The sequence below is a fragment of the Rhinopithecus bieti genome, unplaced genomic scaffold, assembly GCF_001698545.2.
Source record: "Rhinopithecus bieti isolate Rb0 unplaced genomic scaffold, ASM169854v2 scaffold_27016, whole genome shotgun sequence".
Classification (NCBI taxonomy): Eukaryota; Metazoa; Chordata; class Mammalia; order Primates; family Cercopithecidae; genus Rhinopithecus; species Rhinopithecus bieti.
Genome location: NW_016812222.1, coordinates 1,169,313 through 1,192,034, shown reverse-complemented (window position 1 = coordinate 1,192,034; position 22,722 = coordinate 1,169,313). Strand labels below are relative to the sequence as shown.

The window sequence follows — 22,722 nt, the reverse complement described above, 5'->3', positions numbered from 1 at the left end:
CCAACAGCTTTTTAAAAGGATTGTTCAGGTTGCTATGGAGAGATTATAGATTCACAGGAAATTGCAAAAGTAGTAGAGATTCTCTGTACCCTTTACCCAGTTTCCCCTAATAGTAACATCTTACATAACTACAGTACAATATCAAAACCAAGAAACTGACATTGGTACAATTCAGAAAGATCTTATTCAGGTTTCACCAGTGTTACATGCACGCACATGTTTGTGTGTTTCTATGCAATTTTATCATATGTAAAAATTCATATAATCTCAACAAGGTATAGAACTGTTCCATCACCACACACATGTCCTGTGTGTTAGCCCAACCCCTGGCAACCCCTGTTCTTTATCTCTACCATTTTGAGAATGCTACAGAAGGCCGGGCGCGGTGGCTTAAGCCTGTAATCCCAGCACTTTGGGAGGCCGAAGTGGGTGGATCACGAGGTCAGGAGATCGAGACCACCCTGACTAACACGGTGAAACCCCGTCTCTACTAAAAATACAAAAAAAAAAAACTAGCCGGGCATGGTGGTGGGCGCCTGTAGTCCCAGCTACTCGGAGGCTGAGGCGGGAGAATGGCGTGAACCCAGGAGGCGGAGCTTGCAGTGAGCTGAGATCGCGCCACTGCACTCCAGCCTGGGCGACACAGCGAGACTCCGTCTCAAAAAAAAGAAAAGAGAATGCTACAGAAATGGAGTTATTGGCATATAACTCTTTTTGAGATTGCCTTTTTTCACTAAGCATGCGATCCACCCAAGTTGTTGCAGGTATCATAGTTCTTTCCTTTTTATTGAGAAATACTACTTCATAATAATAATATATGGTATGGATATGCCAGTTTGTTTAACCATTCCTTCACTGAAGGGCACTTCCCCCCCACACCTTTTTTTTTTTTTTGAGATGCAGTCTTGCTCTGTCACCCAGGCTGGAATGGAGTGGCATGATCTCGGCCTACTGCAACTTCCACCTCCCGGGTTCGAGCAATTCTCCTGCCTCAGCCTCCTGAGCAGCTGGGATTACAGGTGCATGCCACCACACTCGGCTAATTTTTGTATTTTTTTAGTAGAGATGGGGTTTCACCATGTTGGCCAGGCTGGTCTCCAACTCCTGAACTCGTGACCTGCTGGCCTTGGCCTCCCAAAATGCTGGAATTACAGGCCTGAGTCACCACGCCCAGCTTTTTCCCTCAATTTTAAGCTATTAAAAATATAGTTGCATTCATATACAGGCTTTTGTGTGGACCTAAGATTTTGTTGCTCTGAGATAAATGCCACTGCAGGATTGTATGGTAAGCGTATGTTTAGCTTTTCAAGAAACCAACAAACTATAAAACAATAGTTTAGCATTTTCCAAAATGCTAAACTTTACATTCCTACCAGCAATGTATGAGAGATCAAGTTTCTTCACATTTTTGTCAGCACTTGGTACCATCACCATTTTTCATTTTAGCTGTTCTAACAAATGTGTAGTTAACTTAAATTTCAAGTGAGAACATGCCAAAGCTTAGAATGTGCAAAAGCTTGGCCGGGCGTGGTGGCTCACGCCTGTAATCCCAGCACTTTGGGAGGCTGAGGCGGGCAGATCACAAGGTCAGGAGATTGAGACCATCCTGGCTAACACGGTAAAGCCCTGTCTCTACTAAAAATACAAAAAAATTAGCTGGACGCCGTGGTGGGCGCCTGTAGTCCCAGCTACTCGGGAGGCTGAGGCAGGAAAATGGCATGAACCTGGGAAGCAGAGCTTGCAGTGAGCCGAGATCGCGTCACTGCACTCCAGCCTGGGCGACACAGCGAGACTCCGTCTCAAAAAAAAAAAAAAAAAAAAAAGAATATGCAAGAATATGCAAAAGCTCTCTATCTTCAGAGATAAGGCCTAACAATGACCAATAAGGTTTTACATGATTTGGTTTTACCTCTTTGATCTCATTTCCTTCTTTCCCTGCATTCATTCTATCCCAGCTTTATCCTTGAGGCTCTTCCAACATGCCAAACACATCCTTACCTCAAGGGATTTTGTACTTGCTATTTACTCTGCCTTGAGACATGTTTCTTCATAAGACTGCATGGCTGGGTCCCTTCCAGTGCTCTCTAAAATGTCACCTTTCCAGTGAAACCTTCCTTTACAACTGGTTTAAAACTGCAAATACCCTCTTGCCATTCACTATTCTTGTTTTTGATTCTACATCAAAATAACTTTCTATCCCACCAGCCTCCCTAAATGTAAGCTCCTAAAAGACAATCATTTATTGTATGTTTAGTTCACTCATATATCCCTAGCCCCTAGAATGGTGCCTTTGACATAGTATGTGCCTAAAAAAATTTAGTTGCATAAACCAATCACCTACCTCCCCAAAGACCACAACAGATAAGTCATCATAGCTTGGTCACCTCAAAAAACTGAAATGTTACAGCATGTGGCCATTACAGCTCTCATGTAAAAGCATTTGTAGACAATAGGGGCCTCATGACACCTACTAACAGAAGTAGCATTTTCTGTATATTTCATCCACTTAACTGTGCACATTTAATTCTCATGAATACCTAGTTGTCTGCAGGGCAATTATTACCCACACTGTACAAGAAAGAAAAAGAAGGCAAATGAAGACAAAGTAGTGTCTCAGGAAACTAGTTATTCAACAAAAAAGACTAGAAGCCACGTTTCTGGGCTTAGAAGATGAACATTTTGCCCACTACACTAATGTTTCCTTCTTGGTAGCATTCTTAGGAATATAAATAATGGTTCAAACATGTTGATTTGTAAATTCATTAATTCACCAAATATTTATCAAGGGCCGAATAGGTACTAGGGTCTGTGACAAGGGATAAAGTGTTGAAGATGGGCAATTAACTACATCACGGAGATAAATAACACTTGTCCGTCTATCACTTTACCTTTCTGTGCTCATGATCAATCATGACATTATGGGGCTTCACATCTCTGTGCATAATTCCCATGCTGTGACAATAATCCAGGGCCTGTGGGAGCAACAGGTAAGAAAGGAGTTAGCCTGAATAATAGTTAAGAGTCCTTTACTTTTCCCTCCATGTTAATTTTCCTTTTAGCCTCACAATACCCCTGGGATTCAAGTTGAGGACAGTCACTTCCACAGCAATGCTTCAGAGACTTGTTCATGATCTCATAGTCAAGCAAACTCAGGTCTCTGAGCTTAGAGATCTTTTTCTGATATAGCTGTTTCAACATGTTTTCTGTCTTAAAAAGACCCAAAGTATACCCAAATTGCACCACTTCAAAGTTTTCCGTCTCGTACAGATCCTAGATTATTTTCACAGACCCCTCAAAGAAAGAAAATAGATCTTTACTATAAACCTCTTATTCAAAGAACAGTAATTCTTTAGCAACTAAGAGCCCATAACAGAGGTTGGCAAACCACAGGCCAAATTTGGCCTGATGTCTGCTTTTGTAAATAATGTTTTATTGGAACATAGCCATGCCTATTTGTTTGCATATTGTCTATGGTTGCTTTTGTGCTACAACAGCAGAGCTGAACACTACACGGCCCACAAAGCCTAAAATATTTACTATTTGGCCCTTTAAAGAAGTCTGCCAATGCCTGATTTAGGTGATCAAATCCAATCTGAAATGTTTCCAACCTCAAGCTAAAGGGAACTGAGTACTATAATCTTTGGGGTTTGTTAATACCAGCCTTTCAGTCAACTGACGTTATTGGCCAAATTCTCGTCCTTCCTGAAGGGCAACTTGGGTTCCTACAGTTCCCAAGTCTAGGCAATCATATCTGTAACTTTCTAAAGCCTTGCTTGCCACAAACTGCATGAGCCAATGGAAAGATCAAGTATCTTTGCTGGCACAATCTCCTCAAGGTACTTCTAAGGCTCCAACAGCAGACTTTATGTCAACTCTTGTTTAGTAAGAAACCTTAGCCAACTTTTAGCAATTCTCTCATCTAGAAAGCTGACCTTGTGACTACTGGGAACAAGATATTTGGTGACCCCACTTTAGAAATGAAAGTAAATTTTCAATTAGCAATCTATAAGCAGAAATTTACACAATCCTTAGGACAATTACCCTTTGAGAACTGAGTTGCAGTTTACTGTTTTATTTGTTGAATCTTCAGTGAAATAAAGTATATCAGAAGCTAGCACATCAGGTGTTTTCACGAGTTTTGAAAATTTAATTTTAACTTACGTAGGGGCACACAGAGATTACAAATATTTGTTAAGGGGTCACTCTTAGCTATTTTACAAACACCCTTTTTCAAATTGTTCTAAATTATACTCCTACTAGACCCCATTCCATAACCCTTGGCACAAGGGTTCTGATCCTATTATTAATTTTTATTTATTTATGTATTTAGAGACAAGAGTCTCACTCTGTGCCACTGCACTCCAGCCTGTGCAACACTCATAGCTCACTGCTGCCTCAAATTCCTGAGATCCTCCTGTCACAGCCTCCCGAGTAGCTGGAATTACAAGCATGAGCCACCATGCCCAGCTAATTTTAATTTTCTGCTAATTTTAATTTTCTGTAGAGACAGGGTCTCACTATGTTGCCCAGGCTGGTCTTGATCTGCTGGCCTCAAGCAATCCTCCTGCCTTGGCCTCCCAAGTAGCTGGGACTTACAGGTGCACACCACCATGCCCAGGTAATTAAAAAAAAAAAATTTTTTTTTTTGACGAGTTGATGGGTGCTGACGAGTTGATGGGTGCAGCACACCAACATGGCACAAGTATACATATGTAACAAACCTGCACATTATGAACATGTACCCTGGAACTTAAAGTATAATAAAAAAAAAATTTTTTTTTTTTTTTTTTTTTGAAGAGATGAGGGTCTCACTATGTCACCCAGGCTGGTCTTTTGATCTCCTGGCCTCAAGCAATCCTCCTGCCTCAGCCTTTCTAAGTGCTGGGATTACAGGTATGATACTATTAACTTATTAAAAACTTATATAGAGGTCCCTTCTTTCAACATACTTTACAAGGTTAATTTGCTGGCTTTTCTACCATCAATTTACTATTTAACAAAGAGAAGACCAATTTAAAAAATACTTAGTATCCAAGGTTCACTTACCTTCAGAATCTCATACATGTAAAATCGAATATCATAGTCTGTTAACGTCTGGTACAATTGCTGTTAAAGACAAATGTTTGAGCCATGAAATAATGCTGACAGAAAGGCATTTTTCACCCTCACCCACAGTAATTCAAACCAAGACTTGGCTCATTTACCATTGTTCCAAGATCTGTCCATTCACTGCTCTCTATTTCTCCAACATTACATTAATTTTAAAGAGATACTCTGGGTCTTCAACTCTTAAAAGTGAATAATTACTTAAACATACATTGCAGAAGCTATAATCCACTGTTAGAAACATACCGATCTAGATACATTAATATGCACTGATACACACCTATAATTTAGTTTGCTTTTATCTTCAGACCTTCTCAAAAAAGACATTTTGGCAAATATACTGCCTCCTTACTAAGGAACTAACTCATTTTTGGCTTATATAGTTAGCCCTGCAGATCACCAGTGGGTATGCAGATGGCATGATGCCAAACCTGTTAAGTCAATTTAACAAAACTATTCTTGTTCCAATAGGAAAGTAAACTCCGTGAACAACTGTTACGTATCCTTTCCAGTTTCCAAAGAGTTGCAGAATGTTTTTTACATGGACATGTCTTTTTTTTTTTTTTGAGACAGGGTCTCACTCTGTTGCCCAGGCTGGAGTGCTGTGCTGCGATCATAACTCACAGCAACCTCAAACTCCTGGGCTCAAGAGATCCTCCTACCTCAGCTTCCCCAATAGCTAGGACTACAGGTGTAAGCCACCATGCCCAGCCACATGTACATCTCTTTAAATGGTTAGCAATGTCTTCTGACAAAGTTTTTCTTGAAATTATCATTCTGACTCTAAAACAGCTCCTCTTTTTTTCCCTATCTCTGCAAAAGAATTCACTAATTTATTAATATATAACATTCTGTATACTGGAGTGGTGGAAAGGCAAATCAAAGATCTTTTACAACTTTTACTCCAAAAGAGTAGCTACATTCTTCTGTAAAATTGGAACTGTATAAGTAGGCCACCGGATAGATTGGAATTCTGAGATATCCCTTATAGAGGTTTGTGCTATGGCAGAATTTGACATTACCCTTCCTCGATTCCTGCCTTTTAAGATCTATCGCCCACAGTTCCTGACAAATCCTAAGAAATAAGCAGTCCCTACTTTTATATACACAATATATTTCTTCCTGAACACTACTGTTTAAAGCGAATGCCATAAGGCCAGATCCTAAGTGAACATGTGTTGCTGCCTTCATTAGGTTGAACATCAGCAGAAACTGTCAACTAAGTAGTAAGAAGTAAATGTATTGGTCATTAAAAAGAACATTTAACAAATGGGCAAAATATCAAGACGCAGAAAGTGGGCACTGCTTGTATAGGAGTTCTTCTATCTTAAGGCATTTTTCACCCTCACCCACAGTAATTCAAACCAAGACTTGGCTCATTTACCATTGTTCCAAGATCTGTCCATTCACTGCTCTCTATTTCTCCAACATTACATTAATTTTAAAGAGATACTCTGGGTCTTCAACTCTTAAAAGTGAAGAATTACTTAAACATACATTGCAGAAGCTATAATCCACTGTTAGAATTTGCACTGTAAGGATGAAAATCTTTTTAAAAACAAATTCGAAGCAAGCTCTTCTAACAGCATCATCCCCAAAGGCTATGTGGTCTAAAAACCCACTAGCCCGAAACAGTTGGTTATATATTATACCTTGAAGTCTGTGTTGTTTACGTGTTCAAAACCAAGGCGGGGTTCGTGACTAGGGGAAAAGAACAAAAACAAAAACACACATTAGCAACAGCCCTGACAGCTTTAGTGGGGACAATGTTTGCGGATGCTGCATGGTGAATTTGGCAGTCCTCGCCTCAGTAGTAAGAAACCCTCTATTGCTACAAGCCCTCCCCGCTCTGATTATCACCACACTTAGGTCATTTTTGGGATGGATTTCAAACAGAAGACATGGAGCTGAAGTCTCACCAGGCTCTAGGCAGCCCGACAATGCGCCCATCGCCCATCGGCATCGGACCTGAGTTTGCAAAATGGATTAACACATTTCAGTTTCCAGTGCTATCAGTCTCTTAGCCTAGAAGAATAAGAAATAGTCTGTGGGTGGAGGTCTCTTTGAAAGAAAGACCCAAGCTAGTTAAATGGTATATCTGATTAAGCACTTTCAAAGCAGGACTTAATGATGAGGGTTGGGGGAGGGAACAAAAAGAGGCCAGTTGTGCTCCAGGTCAAACACCATCTCAGCCCTGGTGGGCCTTGCTAACACCTACTATACTCACCACAGGGTCTTTTACAATGTCTGCCAGTGTGATGATGTTGGGACCTCCTCTCAAATTCTCCAAAATCTTTATTTCACGCTTAATTTTCTTCTTTTTTACTGGCTGAAAGGGGAAAAGTACATCAGCAAAAAAAAAAAAAAAACAACACTCTTTTTCAGAGTATTTCAACATGTAGTGTAATATATAAATGGCTTACTTATGAGCACCTTGAAGGAAGAAAATGTCACATTCATCTCTGAATCCTTCTCCTAGCACTGTGCCAGGTATTCTGCAGGTACTTACAAATGTTGAATTGAAAGAAAAAAAGATTTCTATTCCAAAGACCAGACTTCTGCAGAATTAGCATTTCAATCATCAGTCTTGATGTTCATGTTTTAAAACATGTTAAACATGTTAATGTCTTAAAACCTTACAAAGTAGCAATTTAAATGGTTAGTAATACTAAAGTATATCTTGAAAAGCTTTTTATCAATTAGGATGAAACATGGGCCCTTTCCATTTCTTCTTCTAATCAGGGCCAACAACAAGGATGGTCAAAACATTTTTTTTTTTTTTTTTGAGACGGAGTCTCGCTCTGTCGCCCGGGCTGGAGTGCCGTGGCCGGATCTCAGCTCACTGCAAGCTCCGCCTCCCGGGTTCACGCCATTCTCCTGCCTCAGCCTCCCGAGTAGCTGGGACTACAGGCGCCCGCCACCTCGCCCGGCTAGTTTTTTGTATTTTTTAGTAGAGACGGGGTTTCACAGTGTTAGCCAGGATGGTCTCGATCTCCTGACCTCGTGATCCGCCCGTCTCGGCCTCCCAAAGTGCTGGGATTACAGGCTTGAGCCACCGCGCCCGGCCCAAAACATCTTTATGTAGCATAACCCTGAGGGTAAAGTGTGGGTCTTGGAGTCATAATGCCCAATGTGAAACCTACCTTTACTACCTGCCAGCTGTAATGGCAAACTACATAACCTCTCCAAGCCTTTCATTGTAATGGCAAACCACATAACCTCTCTAAGCCTTTCGCTAAGTGTAAAATGAATAACAAGAGTACCCATCTCATAAGATTGTTCCAAGAATCAAATGAGGTATTTGAAAGACTTTGGAATATGGCTGGAACATAACATAATAATAACTGTCTAGCCTGATCGCCAATATTCTCTCTCTCTTTTTTTTTTTTTTTTTTTTGAGACGGAGTCTGGCTCAGAGGCCCAGGCTGGAGTGCAGTGGCGCGATCTCGGCTCACTGCAAGCTCCACCTCCCGGGTTCATGCCATTCTCCTGCCTCAGCCTCCCGAGTAGCTGGGACTACAGGCACCTATCACCATGCCCAGCTAATTTTTGTACTTTTAGTAGAGACGGCGTTTCACCATGTAAGGCAGGATGGTCTCGATCTCCTGACCTTGTGATCTGCCTGCCTCGGCCTCCCAAAGTGCCAATAACTCTTATAAATGAATCCCTCCATTCTAAAAAGAGTACTCTGCAAAGTGTATCTTAAACATTCCTTTGTCCTCACCCATCCTTTCCACATCTGTTCTAGTATGGAATCCTTTCCATTTTTTTTCTGAGGAGCGCCTTGGTCCAACTGTACCTCCTTTATAAAGCCTCCTCCTTTTCTTTTCTTTTCTTTTTTTTTTTTTGAGACGGAGTCTTGCTCTGTCGCCCAGGCTGGAGTGCAGTGGCACGATCTCAGCTCACTGCAACTTCAACCTCCCAGGTTCAAGGAATTCTCCTGCCTCAGCCTCCGGAGTAGCTGGGATTACAGGCACACGCCACCACGCCTGGCTAATTTTTGTATTTTTAGTAGAGATGGGTTTCACCATGTTGGCCAGGCTGATCTCGAACTCCTGACCTCATGATCCACCTGCCTTGGCCTTTTAAAGTGCTGGGATTATAGGCATGAGCCACCGTGCCTGGGCTTATAAAGCCTTCTCCTGAATAGTCTAAAACAGTCCTGGACCAAAGGAAATACAATGCAAACCACGTGTAATTTTAAATGTTTCTTGTGTAGCCACATCAAGAAATTTAAAAAAGGACAAAATTAATGTATTTTATTAATCTAAAATCTTATTTTAACATATAAATCAATGTAAAAAATTACTAATCTATTTTACCTTCTTTTTTCTGTATTAAACCTTTGAAATCTAATATATTTTACCCTTACAGCATATCTCAATTCAGCCCAGCCACATTTCAAGTGCTTAACAGCCTCATGAGGCCTGTGTGTCTGCTGTACTGTGGACTGTGCAGGTCTTTTCCGAGAGTGTTGGTCACCTCAGACTCGATGCCCTCCATAGAACTCTTAGAAGTTAAATACATCTCATCTCTTCACATTTACAAGATTGGTAGTTACTAAAGTTTGATGACCAACAATCATCTGGATTTTTTTGACATACAGACTCACAGAACCCACCAAGATTTACTAAATCAGAATCTTGAGAGGGAAACGGAGTATTTATTTTTAGATACTTTCCAGGCTGATGATCCAGGTCCAGAAACTACTAAATAATATACTATAAATTCTTTCAACTTTGTCTTAAGCCTCAAGCACCTGGTAGCAGAAAGCAAGCAGATTTTGGAAACAATGACAGTTCTCAAAACCTGGCTTTGTGGTTGTGCAGTGTTCAGAAAAGCATTTAAATGTTTCTCATTGCTGAAAGGGACTATACTTCCCCGTCAGTGATTTACATACCACAGTTAGAACAGGTCCAATGCAAAGGGGTACCCAATAAATAGAAGCTATTTTACTAATGACTTCCATGTAGTCCACATTGAATTCAACCCATGACCTCTTACCCAATACAGTATCTACCTAAGAAACAAGATAATAGAAGTCTTCTCTTCCTGCTAGGAGATCTTTCTATCCTGCAGAGACTAACCCAACAACTTACCTCCTGTTTTTCATTAACCCAATTGCTGGATTTTTTAGTGGAAAAAAAAGCTTCTGGTTGACAAAACTATTCTACAGAATCCTTCGAATCTATAAACTTAAAAAGCTGGTTTGTGACAGACCAGGCAGCTGACTCAGGCCCTAATTTAATGTGATCAATGCAACTTTTTCTTATTAAATAAATAGGGGAGATTAAAAATTTTAAATATGGTTTGCAAAGGAACTTCATCTATACTTACACCACCTACCCACAGTTATAGTAAAATATACAATACAGTTAGAAAAACTGAGCTGAAAAAAATCTTTCTAAATTACCCTTCATTCAAAACTATCAAGGGCTCACAATTATCTACAGGAGACAGTCATAATTTTAAGACTGCAAGGAAATGCAGAGATTTTTTTCCAAGCCTTCACCAACTTAATCTCTCTTTCCAAGTTTAACTCCTATATATGGTCACATAACGTTGTATCTTTCACATGAAATATTTCTCTCACTTTTCCCTCTTCCTCCTTTCTTATCTTGGTGCACTCTACAGCCTGCTTCCCTTCACCATTTCCACCCAACACCTATCCAAATCCTCCTCCCATTTAGCCTGAAGACAGCTCCAGGGAGCTTTTCCTGACTACTACCCTCTTCTGAACTGTAGACCCACTATTCATGCTTTTCACGTGGCTCTAAATAATAATATATCACCTCATTCTATCATATACCTTTCCATATGAATATCACCATACAATCATAAAGAACTCCAGTCTCCAAGGTATGTACATACATACACAATTTTGTATTTAATCCTTTCTGTTTTTCGAGACAGGGTCTCACTCCCATTGCCCAGGCTGGAGTGCAATGGGTTTCATCACAGATCAGTGCAGCCTTCAACTTCCAGGCTCAAGTGATCCTCCCACTTTAGCCCCTCGAGTAGCTGCGACTAAAGGCACATGCCACTACACTGAGCCAAGATTCTTTTAATAGATGGATAAACATGTCCTAGGTTAAAAGGACTACTGTGGCTAGTCACCCAAATGTTTTGATTTCCAACCTAGTTCTCTTTCTACATATTTCAAGATAGATAAAAATACTTAAACTCTTTGGTTCTCAAATGGCATGTGAGGCACTCCAGCAATGCACAGAGTACTGTGGAATACTTTACTTTTTTGAGGAAAACACACCAAACAATCATTGCATCTGCCAGACACTGGGTGCACTACCAGCTTGAGGTAGTTCGTAGTTTCAACATTAGATTGTATTATATTCCTTGTGAGGGCGCATATTTTTTGTGAAGCTGGGTTTGCAGTAGTTGCTGTGATAAAAAGCAAGTACTGCACAAAAATCAATGACAGGATATGAGGGTGGTGGTGTCCAATCCGATTACAACATTTGAAAAGCTATGCAGTAACAGGTCTACATAACCCGATGGTAATAAATTATAGTTACTAAGAATAAAACTATTATTTTTCTTTTTATTTATGTGAATAACTTTTTAAATGGCTACCAAGTTGTTAAAATAGAAATACTTAGTGGCCAGGTGCAGTAGCTCATGCCTGCAATCCTGGCACATTGAGAGGCCGAGGCAGCCGCCTGAGGTCAGGAGTTTGAGACCAGCCTGACCAATATGGTGAAACCCCATCTCTACTAAAAATACAAAAATTAGCCGGGCATGCTGGCGTGCACCTGTAGTCCCAACTACTCGGGAGGCTGAGGCAGGAGAACTGCTTGAACACAGGAGGCGGAGGTTGCAGTGAGCCGAGATCTCGCCGCTGCACTCCAGCCTGGGTGACAGAGCGAGACTCCGTCTCAAAACAAAAACAATAAAACTTACTTAGCTATTTGGACCTTGCTACTTAATACAGAGATGAGGTATTTCTTGACTTAGGAGTACCATTAAAAATTACTAAGATAGTATAAGTGTTATAAATTGAGAAAGTTTGGAAACTTCTACTTTTCAGTGTCAAATATGAAAAAGTTCCTGTGGTAAGGAACTATATGCTAAGTTCCCAATATAAGACAGTGCACAGCATGTTATAACTAAATTAAAAGTTGTATACTGGTAGCCCAGAGGCCAAATCTGGCCTGTGCATTATTTTTTTAAATCTTCAGCCAACACTTAAAAATCAGGAGAATTCATATACAAATATAAATTTCTGGCTTTTCTTTGGAAAACAGAGTATGAAGCAACAATGGACTTGCATTACTGCAGGGCAATCATCAGCTTCAGCTGAGAAGCAGGTAACTCCTTTTGAAGAGGCATGTGTTTCCCAGTTTGTTTTAGTCCCTATCACTCACATCATCTAAGCATGGGCAATTACACCAGACTAGCTGCACTGATATCATCTGTCTGTCCTCCTTAAGTCCTGTGACTCCTCATCCTTACAAAGTAGAGGCAATTATTTATTTATTGAAAATAAAAGCCTCATTATATAATGAAAAGTATAGGAAATAAGTATTAGGCAAGAACTGGGAGAGAAGAGACTGCACCTTTGCTCCCTTACTCTGCCACAACCTAGCAATATGAGTCAACTCAAATCACTTCTTTTGCTTCAGTTTCCTAATCTGTCAAATAAGCAGAACTTGTTCAATTGAGTTCATACTATACAAGAAAATTTTATTTATTTGCTTTGGCACCAAAAACCTTTTAAATGCTGTTTTAAAAAAGTCTTCACAACTATTTTTAAAAATCTATATTCCAAATACCTCTGAAATTATCTCTTGTACTCACCTTGAGAATTTTAACAACAACTTTTTCATTATTTGTGATGTTGATGGCTTCAAATACTTCACTGTATTTACCTCGGCCTAATTTTCGAACCAGCTGGTAGTCATCTTGATTTCTGTGGACACAAACAAAATGACTTATAAACGGTCAAATTATCAAGCATCAATTCAACTTACAGGAATCTGCTGCCAGCAGGTGTAAAAGAAATAAGAGGTATTTCAAATAATTCCCAAATTGGTTTCATTGTATTTTTTTTAATTAGGCCACTTAAAAATACGTGTGTTCCAAATCCTAGAATTAGGAAAACTTACACCTTTCAATTATTCTTTCAAATCCCAAACTGTTTACATCTTTACTGGCATATGACATGGAGCTAGCTTGTATTAACGTTTGTTCTAAATATGTTTGTCTCCAACAAGAGACAGCTTTCCCCAAGAGAATAATTTTTATATATTCTTGTCCCTTAGGGCTTGGTCCAGTGTTGGCACTTAGCAGGAACTCAAAACATTTTGCAAGACTGTTTCAATCTAGCCAACTTTGGCAGCAGCTGATTTTTAACAGGCCTCTTTGAAGGTAAATGGCTTTAAAATGTATAGGCTTAATCTATTTGCCCTCCAGGGCAAGCTCTGGGGATAGTCCATGTGTAGTAAAGTTCACAGAGCACACTATAGATTGTAAACTATAGTCAGTGGTCCTCTCCTCTACTTATACCCATATTCTGTGACCAATAAGCAACGTCAGAGGTAATAAACAGAGGTAGAATAAGGGAAATGCCAACATTTTCCTCCTGCCCCTGCCTGCTTCCAATGTAGAGGGCTGTGCTCTGAAGAATGACAAACACAGTTCCATTAAGGTCTAAATTCTATCTACTCCTGCTGGAGCTACTAAGTATCCAATATGAACCAAATCAACCATATCAACCATTCATTTTCCTCAAGTAGCTAAAAGAAAGTGAATGAAAAGACAAAACGTACTAAAACAATGGACAACATTATAATCATGGTAGGTCTAGGGGAAGAAAGCTCCTACTTCTTTCTGTCTTGAGTTCTCTTCCTATGGGAGGGTATACAAAACAAATGCGAGCAAACAAACAGTACCATGTCAAAAGCCCAAAAGGCTCTTTAGTGCCATTTAAGCAGAACCAAGTGCAAAGCACTCAATTTGAAGATAGCAGTTGAAATTCCTATAGTAAACAGTGTTACCTAGAGTCCAAAGCCTGTGACATAAACGGAAAACTGTTAGATTATCAGTAGTAACAACATTTATTGGTAGTAAACCACACTGGCACTTAATGGTGTCTTTACAGCATACAGTGTCTCTGTATTCAGAAGCAATGTATTTACTGTTAAGAATCATGGCATACTCAAGTTAGCTGGGTGGGGCGGCAGATGCCTGTTATCCCAGCTACTCCGGAGGCTGAGGTGGGAGAATCACATGAACCCAGGAGGCAGAGGTCGCAGTGAGCCGAGATCACGCCACTGCACTGCAGCCAGGGCGACAGAGCAAGACTCATCTCCACACACACACACAAAAATCATGACATACTCAAGATTAAACATACACCCTATGACAATTTAGGGAAGCATCCACTTACCACTTACAGGTTATGGAAATCACACGCAGTCAGATATAAAATACAGCATACAGGAGCTGCAGCTTTGGTTTTCTAATTGCTTTCTTTTGCACTTGAATATCAAAATACTTTTATCACACAAGTATGATCTGACCAATTAAATGTCTACCACATTGGGACAGGACATGCAAACATCCAAATGAGTCTGCACAGAGAATTAGGAGGGCAAACACAGCTGCTCAGGCAGACTACAACTGTTCAAGATAGAATTTGGGCTGAATTCCATGTTAAGACATGCCTAGTCTCAGGATAAGGGCAAATGTTTAAGAATTTAATTCTGCTTCTCATCAGAAAGAAGTTACCTTTTTGGAGAACTGTTTCATCCTCCTATATCAACATGAAACAACATTCTCTACCTCAAAATACTTTATGTAAGATTTTGGTGTTTTCAAAGTCTCTCAAGTATCGACTCTCACTGATCTGCAATGCCCTTAGCTTGATAAGCAAGCTGACAGGTAACTTTTTATTGCCAGGTGCCTGTACAGAATACTGTCATGAGTTATTTAATGACATTCTGAGAAATGTGTTAAACATCAGAGTGTTTACACAAACCTACATGGTATGGCATACTACATACCTAGGGTATAGCCTATGGCTCCTAGGATACAAACGTGTCCCGTAATAAAAAGGCAATTGTAACACAATGGTATTTGTGTATCTAAACATAGAAAAGGTAATGAATGCATTGTTGATGTTACAACGACATCATTAGGCCACAGAAATTTTTCAGTTCTCTTATGATCTTATGGTACCGTCCTACATGTGGTCTGTCATTAATTCAAACGTTGTTATGTGGTGCATGACTGCATATAAATCAGAGAAAAGGATAAGAAACTAAAATGATTTTTAAATGGCAAGCCCATTAAAATTGTTCACTTGCCAAAGCAACTCTGCTTCTTCACTGCAAAACCAAATTTTCAGCTCAAAAGAAGAAAACACAAATCGGGCTTTGATCTTGAGGCATACACATACAGAGTCATGGAGGTTTTCTGACAAAAACTACTCAACAGATCCACAAGATTCAGCCCTTTGAGTGAGTATAATGAAGTCAACAAAAACAATTACCCCATTCCACCACATGTGACTCGTAATCCCAGTATTCTCGAGGTCTGTGTGTATTAACATCTGTGTAAACTCTGGCCCTGCTTGGCACGGGTCCCGACATGTCAGACAGGTTGGCGGACAAAGCTGGACTTGATGTTTGGAGATCTGGCAGTCACTGTGTTCAGAGGCAGCTGGGGGTAAGACCTTGTTTCAGACCTGTTTTCTTCAAACTGCAGAAACAAAATGCACAAAGTCCAAGGAATCATTTGCAGAAGGTACATGGGAAGGAAACAATCTTACAAATAATAATGGCTTGAAATACACCTCTGGCTCTCCTACCTATAGCCAATAAATATAGCTCAACTGTGTTAACCAGTGCTTCCTATGAGAAGAAAAATACCAAGAAATACAGTAAACTGGTATTTGCTTTAATCATATTTTGCCAAATATCCTGTTATCTATGCATGCAAAATTTGAATAATTTTTGTAAGACAGCCTGGAAGGGAAAAATGGCATTGAGGATAGATACATCAGCATTACCACTATTTATATATTCTACAAAAGGTATTGGCAAGAAAAGTACTTTCCTTTCAGCAGCTTTCTGTAACTTAAGTAGGGGAGCTAAAAGGTTCTAGAATGGCGGCAAAGCCAAGAGTACAACTTGTCAGTCTGACTCATATTTGATGAAACCAGGAAGAGAATAAAGACTTGTTCTCATATGTCAAAGTTCCATGTCATCTTATAGCAATCCAAATCTTTTGGGGGAACCTTATGGTAATAATCAGTAGAACCTTGATCACCATTTGAAAGACACACTTGATTTCATTAAATTTAAGAACAGAAATCAGTAATATTCTCTTTATATTTAATACAGGAGCTTAAAAACTGGCATAAAACAGTAATACAGATTAGCTGAACTATGCAAAATTTGATACTGGTAGAAAATAAGTAAAATGTTAGAAATATGCTATCAAATCAGGCTCCTTTCCAATGATGTCTTCCCTATCTCCTACAGCATTTGCTGATTCCCCTCATTATGCACTTAGATGAAATTGTGTTGAGTTTCCAAATGTGATAACGTGAGAAGGATACAACACCTATGCAGTTTCCTGACTGAGACAGCGTAACTTCAATTTGTATGTGTGTATGTACGTACGTACGTATTTTAAGACAGGGTCTTATTCCACTGCCCAGGCTGGAGTGTAGTGGTGTGATCATGGCTCACTGAAGCCTCAACTTCCTAGGTTTGGGTGATTCTTCCACCTCAGCCTCCCAGGTAGCTGGGACTACAGGCATGTGCCACCACCCTCAGCTAATTTTTTATATTTTCAGTAGAGATGGTGTTTCACCATGTTGCGCAGGCTGGTTTTGAACTCCTAGGCTCAAGCAATCCTCCCACCTCAGCCTCCCAAAGTGCTGAGATCACAAGTGTGAGCCACCGCACCCAGCCATAACTTCAATTCAGAAAAAGAGGAAGTGTCTATTTAAAAAGGCGAAAGGGGTGCTATACTCCTAAAACATGTCCATATCATAAAAGACAAATGGAGGCTAAAGAGACACTGCATAAATGCAATACTCTATTCTAGACTGTATTCCATACTGCAGGAGGTGGAGGTGGGGATGCTATAAAAAACAATATTGACAGAACTGGAATTCAGAGGGTATTAAATTATTGTATCAATGTAAATTTGTGAAGTTGGTACATAATCACAACAGTTAAGAGAATATATCTATTCTTCTTCTTTTTTGAGATGGAGTTTCCCTCTTGTTGCTCACGCTGGAGTGCAATGGCGTGATCTCGGCTCACTGCAACCTCTGTGGCCTCCCGGGTTCATGTGATTCTCCTGCCTCAGCCTCCCGAGTAGCTGGGATTACAGGCATGCATCACCACGCCTGGCTAATTTTGTATTTTTAGTAGAGACGGGGTTTCTCCATGTTGGCTAGGCTTGTCTTAAACTCCTGACCTCAGGTGATCCACCCGCCTCAGCCTCCCAAAGTGCTAAGATTACAGACGTGAGCCACCGTGCGCAGCTCAAGAATATGTCTATTCTGTTTTTTTTTGAGACGGAGTCTCGCTCAGTCGCCCAGGCTGGAGTGCAGTGGCTGGATCTCAGCTCGCTGCAAATTCCATCTCCCGGGTTTACGCCATTCTCCTGCCTCAGCCTCCCGAGTAGCTGGGACTACAGGTGCCCGCCACCTCGCCCGGCTGTTTTTTTTTTTATTTTTTAGTAGAGACGGGGTTTCACTGTGTTAGCCAGGATGGTCTTGATCTCCTGACCTCGTGATCCACCCGCCTCGGCCCAAAGATCCCAAAGTGCTGGGATCACAGGCTTCAGCCACCGCGCCTGGCAAGAATATGTCTATTCTTAAGAAATTTTCCTGAATTAGAAGTAAACAGCCATGATGCATACAATCTACCCTAAAATGATTTAGAAAAAAAGTGTACCCACATGTCTACATGTGTATATATAGAGCACACATGACTGCACACACAAAAATAATAAAACAAGTTGGGTAAAATATTACAATAGGTAAATGTGCGTAAAGGGAATAGAGATGCCCTTTGTACGATTTCTATTTACTTTTTGTTGAAACTTTTTTGTTTGAAACAAGGTGTTACTCTGTAGGCCAGGCTACAGTACAGTGGTCTGATCACAGCTCACCGCAGCCTTGACCTCCCAGGCTCAAGCAATCCTCCCACCTCCGCCTCCCAAGTAGTTGGGACCACAGGCGTGGGTTACCACACCTGGCTAATTAAAAAAAATTTTTTTTCTGTAAAGATGGGGTCTCCCTATGTTGCTCAGGCTGGTCTCAAACTCCTGGGTTCAAGTGATGCTCCCATGCAGTCTCCCAAAGTGCTGTGATTATAGGAGTAAGGCACTGTGCCCAGCTTGTTGAAACACTTTTTAAAATTGTGGTAAAATATACGTAACATAAACTTTATGGCCAGGCACAGTAGCTCACTATGGGAGGCTGAAGAGGGTGGATCCCTTGAACCCAGGAGTTCACACCCAGTCTGGGCAACATGGCAAAACCCCGTCTCTACTGAAAATACAAAAAATTAGCCAGGTGTGGTGGTGTATGCCTGTAGTCCCAGCTACTTGGGGGGCTGAGGTGGGAGAATCACCGGAGCCCAGGAAGTTGAGGCTACAGTGAGCTGTGATTGTACTACTGCACTGCAGCCTAGGTGACAGGAGACAGACCCTAACTAAAAAAAATAAAAACTACCATTTTATCTACATTTAAACATAAAGTTCAGTTGCATTAAGTATATTCACATTCTTGTGCAATTATCACCAGATCATCCATTTCTATAAATTTTTACTATCCCAAATTAAAACTACGTATCCACTAAACACTAATTTTCCCTCCCTCTAACTCTTCGCAACCACTATTCTATTTTCTGTCTGAGTTGGCTATTCTAGGAACCTCATACAAGTGGAATCAGACATTTGTCTTTTGTTTCGTTTATTTAATTTAGCATAATGTCTTCAAGGTTGATCCATGTTGTAGCATGTGTTAGAATTCAAATCCTTTTAAAGGTTGAATGATATTGCACTGTATATATATGTATATATGTATATATATATTTGTCTTACGTATAAACACACACACACACACTACATTTTGCTTATCCATTTATCTGCTGATCGACACTTGGGTTGCTTCCACAGCTTGGCTATTGTAAATAATGCTGCTATGGACATAGGCGTACAAACATCTGTCTGAGACCTTGCTTTCAAATCTTTTAGGTATATATCCAGAAGTGGAATTGCTGAACCATGAGGAACCAGCATATTGTTGCAACAAGCTGGGCACTGTGGCTCACTCCTATACAGCAACTGTATCATTTTACACTCCCACAAACAGGGCAAAGGCTACAACTTCTCTATACTCTTACTAACACTTGTTATTTTCTGGGTTTTGCTTGTTTTTATAGAGACAGGGGTCTTGCTTATGCCCAGGCTGGTCTTGAGGTCCTGGCCCTCAAGGGATCCTCGCACCTCGGCCTCCCAAAGTGCTCTCAAAACAGGCTGTGCCTGGCCTATTTTCTGGTTTTTCTTCTTCTTTTTTTTTTTTCCAGTAACAGCCCTCCTAATGAGTATGAAGTCGTATCTCATTGACTGTGATTTTAATTTGCATTTCCCTAATGATTAATGATGTTAAGCATCTTTTCACATGTTTATTGGCCATTTGTATATTTGCTCTGGAGAAAAGTCTATTCAAAGCCGTTGTCCATTTTTTGACTGGGTTGTTTGTTGATGATGCATTTGTTATCTATACTATTTTTTTGCTGCTTACAAACTGCTCATCTTTCCAAAGCTGTATTTAAGCTGTAACTTAGCTACCATACCCAGAGAGAAGCCAGAAGACATACCTCCTTGTGCCCACAGTGTCAGCAGCTAAAGGCTTTCAGAAGAATAGCAAGAGACTGGGATGGAGATTAATTCTGTATTCCTTAACCGTGACAAACACAATTAATGATACTCCACTCCAAATACATGAGATCAAAGGATTCACATGCTGACGTACGAATTCTTCCACCCAAAAAACTCCTGTAACTTGCCTCTGTTCAACTCAAACCTCCTGAGGTTCCATAAATGTACTAAATGACCAGAAAACATCAGTCATTCAAGTACCAGAAGTCTTTAAAATTATTTCTATTTCTTTGATTTTATAAAACCTGGGTGACATTAATCTATCTTCACTTAATATCAGTTAAAAGTGTAACCACACACATACACGAACACATCAAACATGCAAAAAAACAGATGTTTTCTTATAATTTTTCTTCTTCCCAAAGAAACAAGGTCACCTATGTTGTAGGATTGGATGACTTTCTGGGACTACTATGCCTGCACTGACAGCAATGAAGATACTAGGAAAACAGTAGATAAAGTTGTGGGTGTGAATATGGCCAAAATAGTACAAACAACAGCATGAACCCAACAGGAATACTATCCCCAGAAATTTATGACTTTTAATATACTAAACTTTTAAATTCTCAGCCTTTCCTCTGACTGAAACAGTATCTTTCTCTTTAGTCTCTGCATACCTTTACACTTCACTCTTCCGGTTAACATTTTATACTTGTAAGACAGCCTTCATCTGTGGATCTAAAACCCCTCTTCCTATAGCTTAAAAAGTGATCTCTCTGTTGGGCTTTTCCCCAGCTTTGGTTCATCACTTATAAAACTTAACTGTGCTTGCAGACTGAAGGGAAAATGAAGTGAGATGATCTTCCAGAAAGGGCTTAGAAACACCAAATGCATGTAAATTTGTATTAAGTAATTACTATCCCCTAGTTCCTTAGTGAAAGCTAATAAGCAGAAACCTATCTTTACAGGCTGGAATCTTCATTCTTTAAAATACAAAAATTATAGTAGCCGTGGTTAACTCCCGGCTCCTGAGTTAAACCCTGAGGGCTAACTCACAAGGAGACATGACATTAAAAAATGAGTCCTAATTTCTCCCTGGAAATCATCTGACATACGGAGAATAGCCAACTCCTATTACTAGTCCATGTACATTCTTATCACCCAGTCGTCTTCTGCTGTCTCAAGGCCCTGGCATCCTCTGTGAGGAGTAGAAAAAGACTAATTACCAACGAAACTCTTGAGATTCTCGAGTACTTGTCTGAATGACCCTTGATGCTTTGGGGATCATCAACTGGGACCTAATTTATGAACTAGCAGATCTGATTCTCCACTGGGAAGACAACAAGCTAACTGTTTTTGCAGTACCCCCAAAGAGGTGCTTCACCTTACTGTCATACACACCAAATAATCTGCTTATAGTAAGAAAAGTATTCACATGAATTTCAAATGGCTGGCCTTCATTAATTATATGGCAAAATAAAACAGAGGGTTCTTCAACTATGACTCTGTAGCTTCAGATAGATAAAAGGGTACTAAGGGATTGGGGGTTAAGGGATGGTGATAAAAAGGGGATGTGGAGCCCAGTGTGGTGGCTCATGCCTATAATCCCAGCACTTTGGGAGGATCACTTGAGCCCAGGAGTCTGAGACCACCCTGGGCAACATAGCGAGACCTCTTCTCTACCAAAAACATAAAAATGAGCTGGGTGTAGCGGACTACAACTGTGGTCCCAGGTACTCGGTAGGCTGAGGTGAGAGGATCACTTGAGCCTGGGAGGTCAAGGTTGCAGTAAGCCATGATCTCGCCACTGCACTCCAACGTGGGTGACAGAGAAAGATCCTGTCTCAAAAACAAACAAACAAAAAACAAAAACAAGAGGGGATGCAAAAACACAGAAAAGAGAGGTCAAAGATAAATATTATCATTATTATTTTTTTGAGATAGGAGACAGGGTCTTGCTCTGTCACGCAGGCTGGAGTGCAGTGGTGCAATCTCGGCTCACTGAAACCTCCACCTGACCTCCTGGGCTTGAGCAATCCTCCCACCTCAGCCTCCCGAGTAGTTGGGACTATAGTAGTAGGCCATCAGGCCCAGCTAATATTTGTATTTTTTGTAAAGACGAGGTTTCATCATGATGCCCAGGCTGGTCTCAAACTCCTGGACTCAAGTGATCTACCAGTCTCGGCCTCCTCAAGTGCTGAGATTACAGGTGTGAGCCACCGTGCCCAACCAAGATAAACATTATCTTATTTAGAAATAGTATTTCACTTATACCTCTGCAAATGTATGTATATTCACATGTAGCCCAACAGGAAGAAAACACACAGCCTACATTTCTCAATTTTTGGTTTGATTCTTCCCTACATTCCTTATTTTGTCTACCCCTTAAATATATAACCATCTACTATGAAAAAGTACTATCCTAGGCCTTAAGAATATAAGTGAACAAGGCAGAACAGGGGTGAGACAAGTATGCCATTAAAGATTTTACCTATGGATGTAATTTATAGATTCAATGTCATCCCCATCAAGCCACCAATGACTTTCTTCACAGAACTGGGAAAAACTACTTTAAAGTTCATATGGAACCAAAAAAAAGCCCGTATTGACAAGACAATCCTAAGTCAAAAGGACAAAGCTGGAGGCGTCACGCTACCTGACTTCAAACTATACTACAAGGCTACAGTAACCAAAACAGCATGGTACTGGTACCAAAACAGAGATATAGACCAATGGAACAGAACAGAG

The 22,722-nt window shown here is 40.3% G+C and overlaps 1 protein-coding gene across 2 annotated transcripts in view; it reads right to left on the bottom strand.

Moving 5' to 3' along the window:
- The window catches only part of CSNK2A1 (casein kinase 2 alpha 1), a 66,580-nt gene that overhangs the window by 12,235 nt on the left and 31,623 nt on the right, over positions 1–22,722 (bottom strand). Inside the window, exons 2-7 of one of the 2 annotated variants that reach the window (XM_017895733.1) lie at positions 15,617–15,825; positions 12,922–13,034; positions 7,328–7,435; positions 6,759–6,803; positions 5,047–5,106; positions 2,889–2,972 (exon numbers count right to left, since the gene is read on the bottom strand). In XM_017895733.1, coding sequence (XP_017751222.1) covers positions 2,889–2,972; positions 5,047–5,106; positions 6,759–6,803; positions 7,328–7,435; positions 12,922–13,034; positions 15,617–15,716 — 510 coding nt within the window. In that variant the 5' untranslated portion in view covers positions 15,717–15,825. Of the gene's footprint in view, positions 1–2,888; positions 2,973–5,046; positions 5,107–6,758; positions 6,808–7,327; positions 7,436–12,921; positions 13,035–15,616; positions 15,826–22,722 lie in introns of both variants that reach the window. The other variant, XM_017895732.1, reaches the window with a different exon arrangement.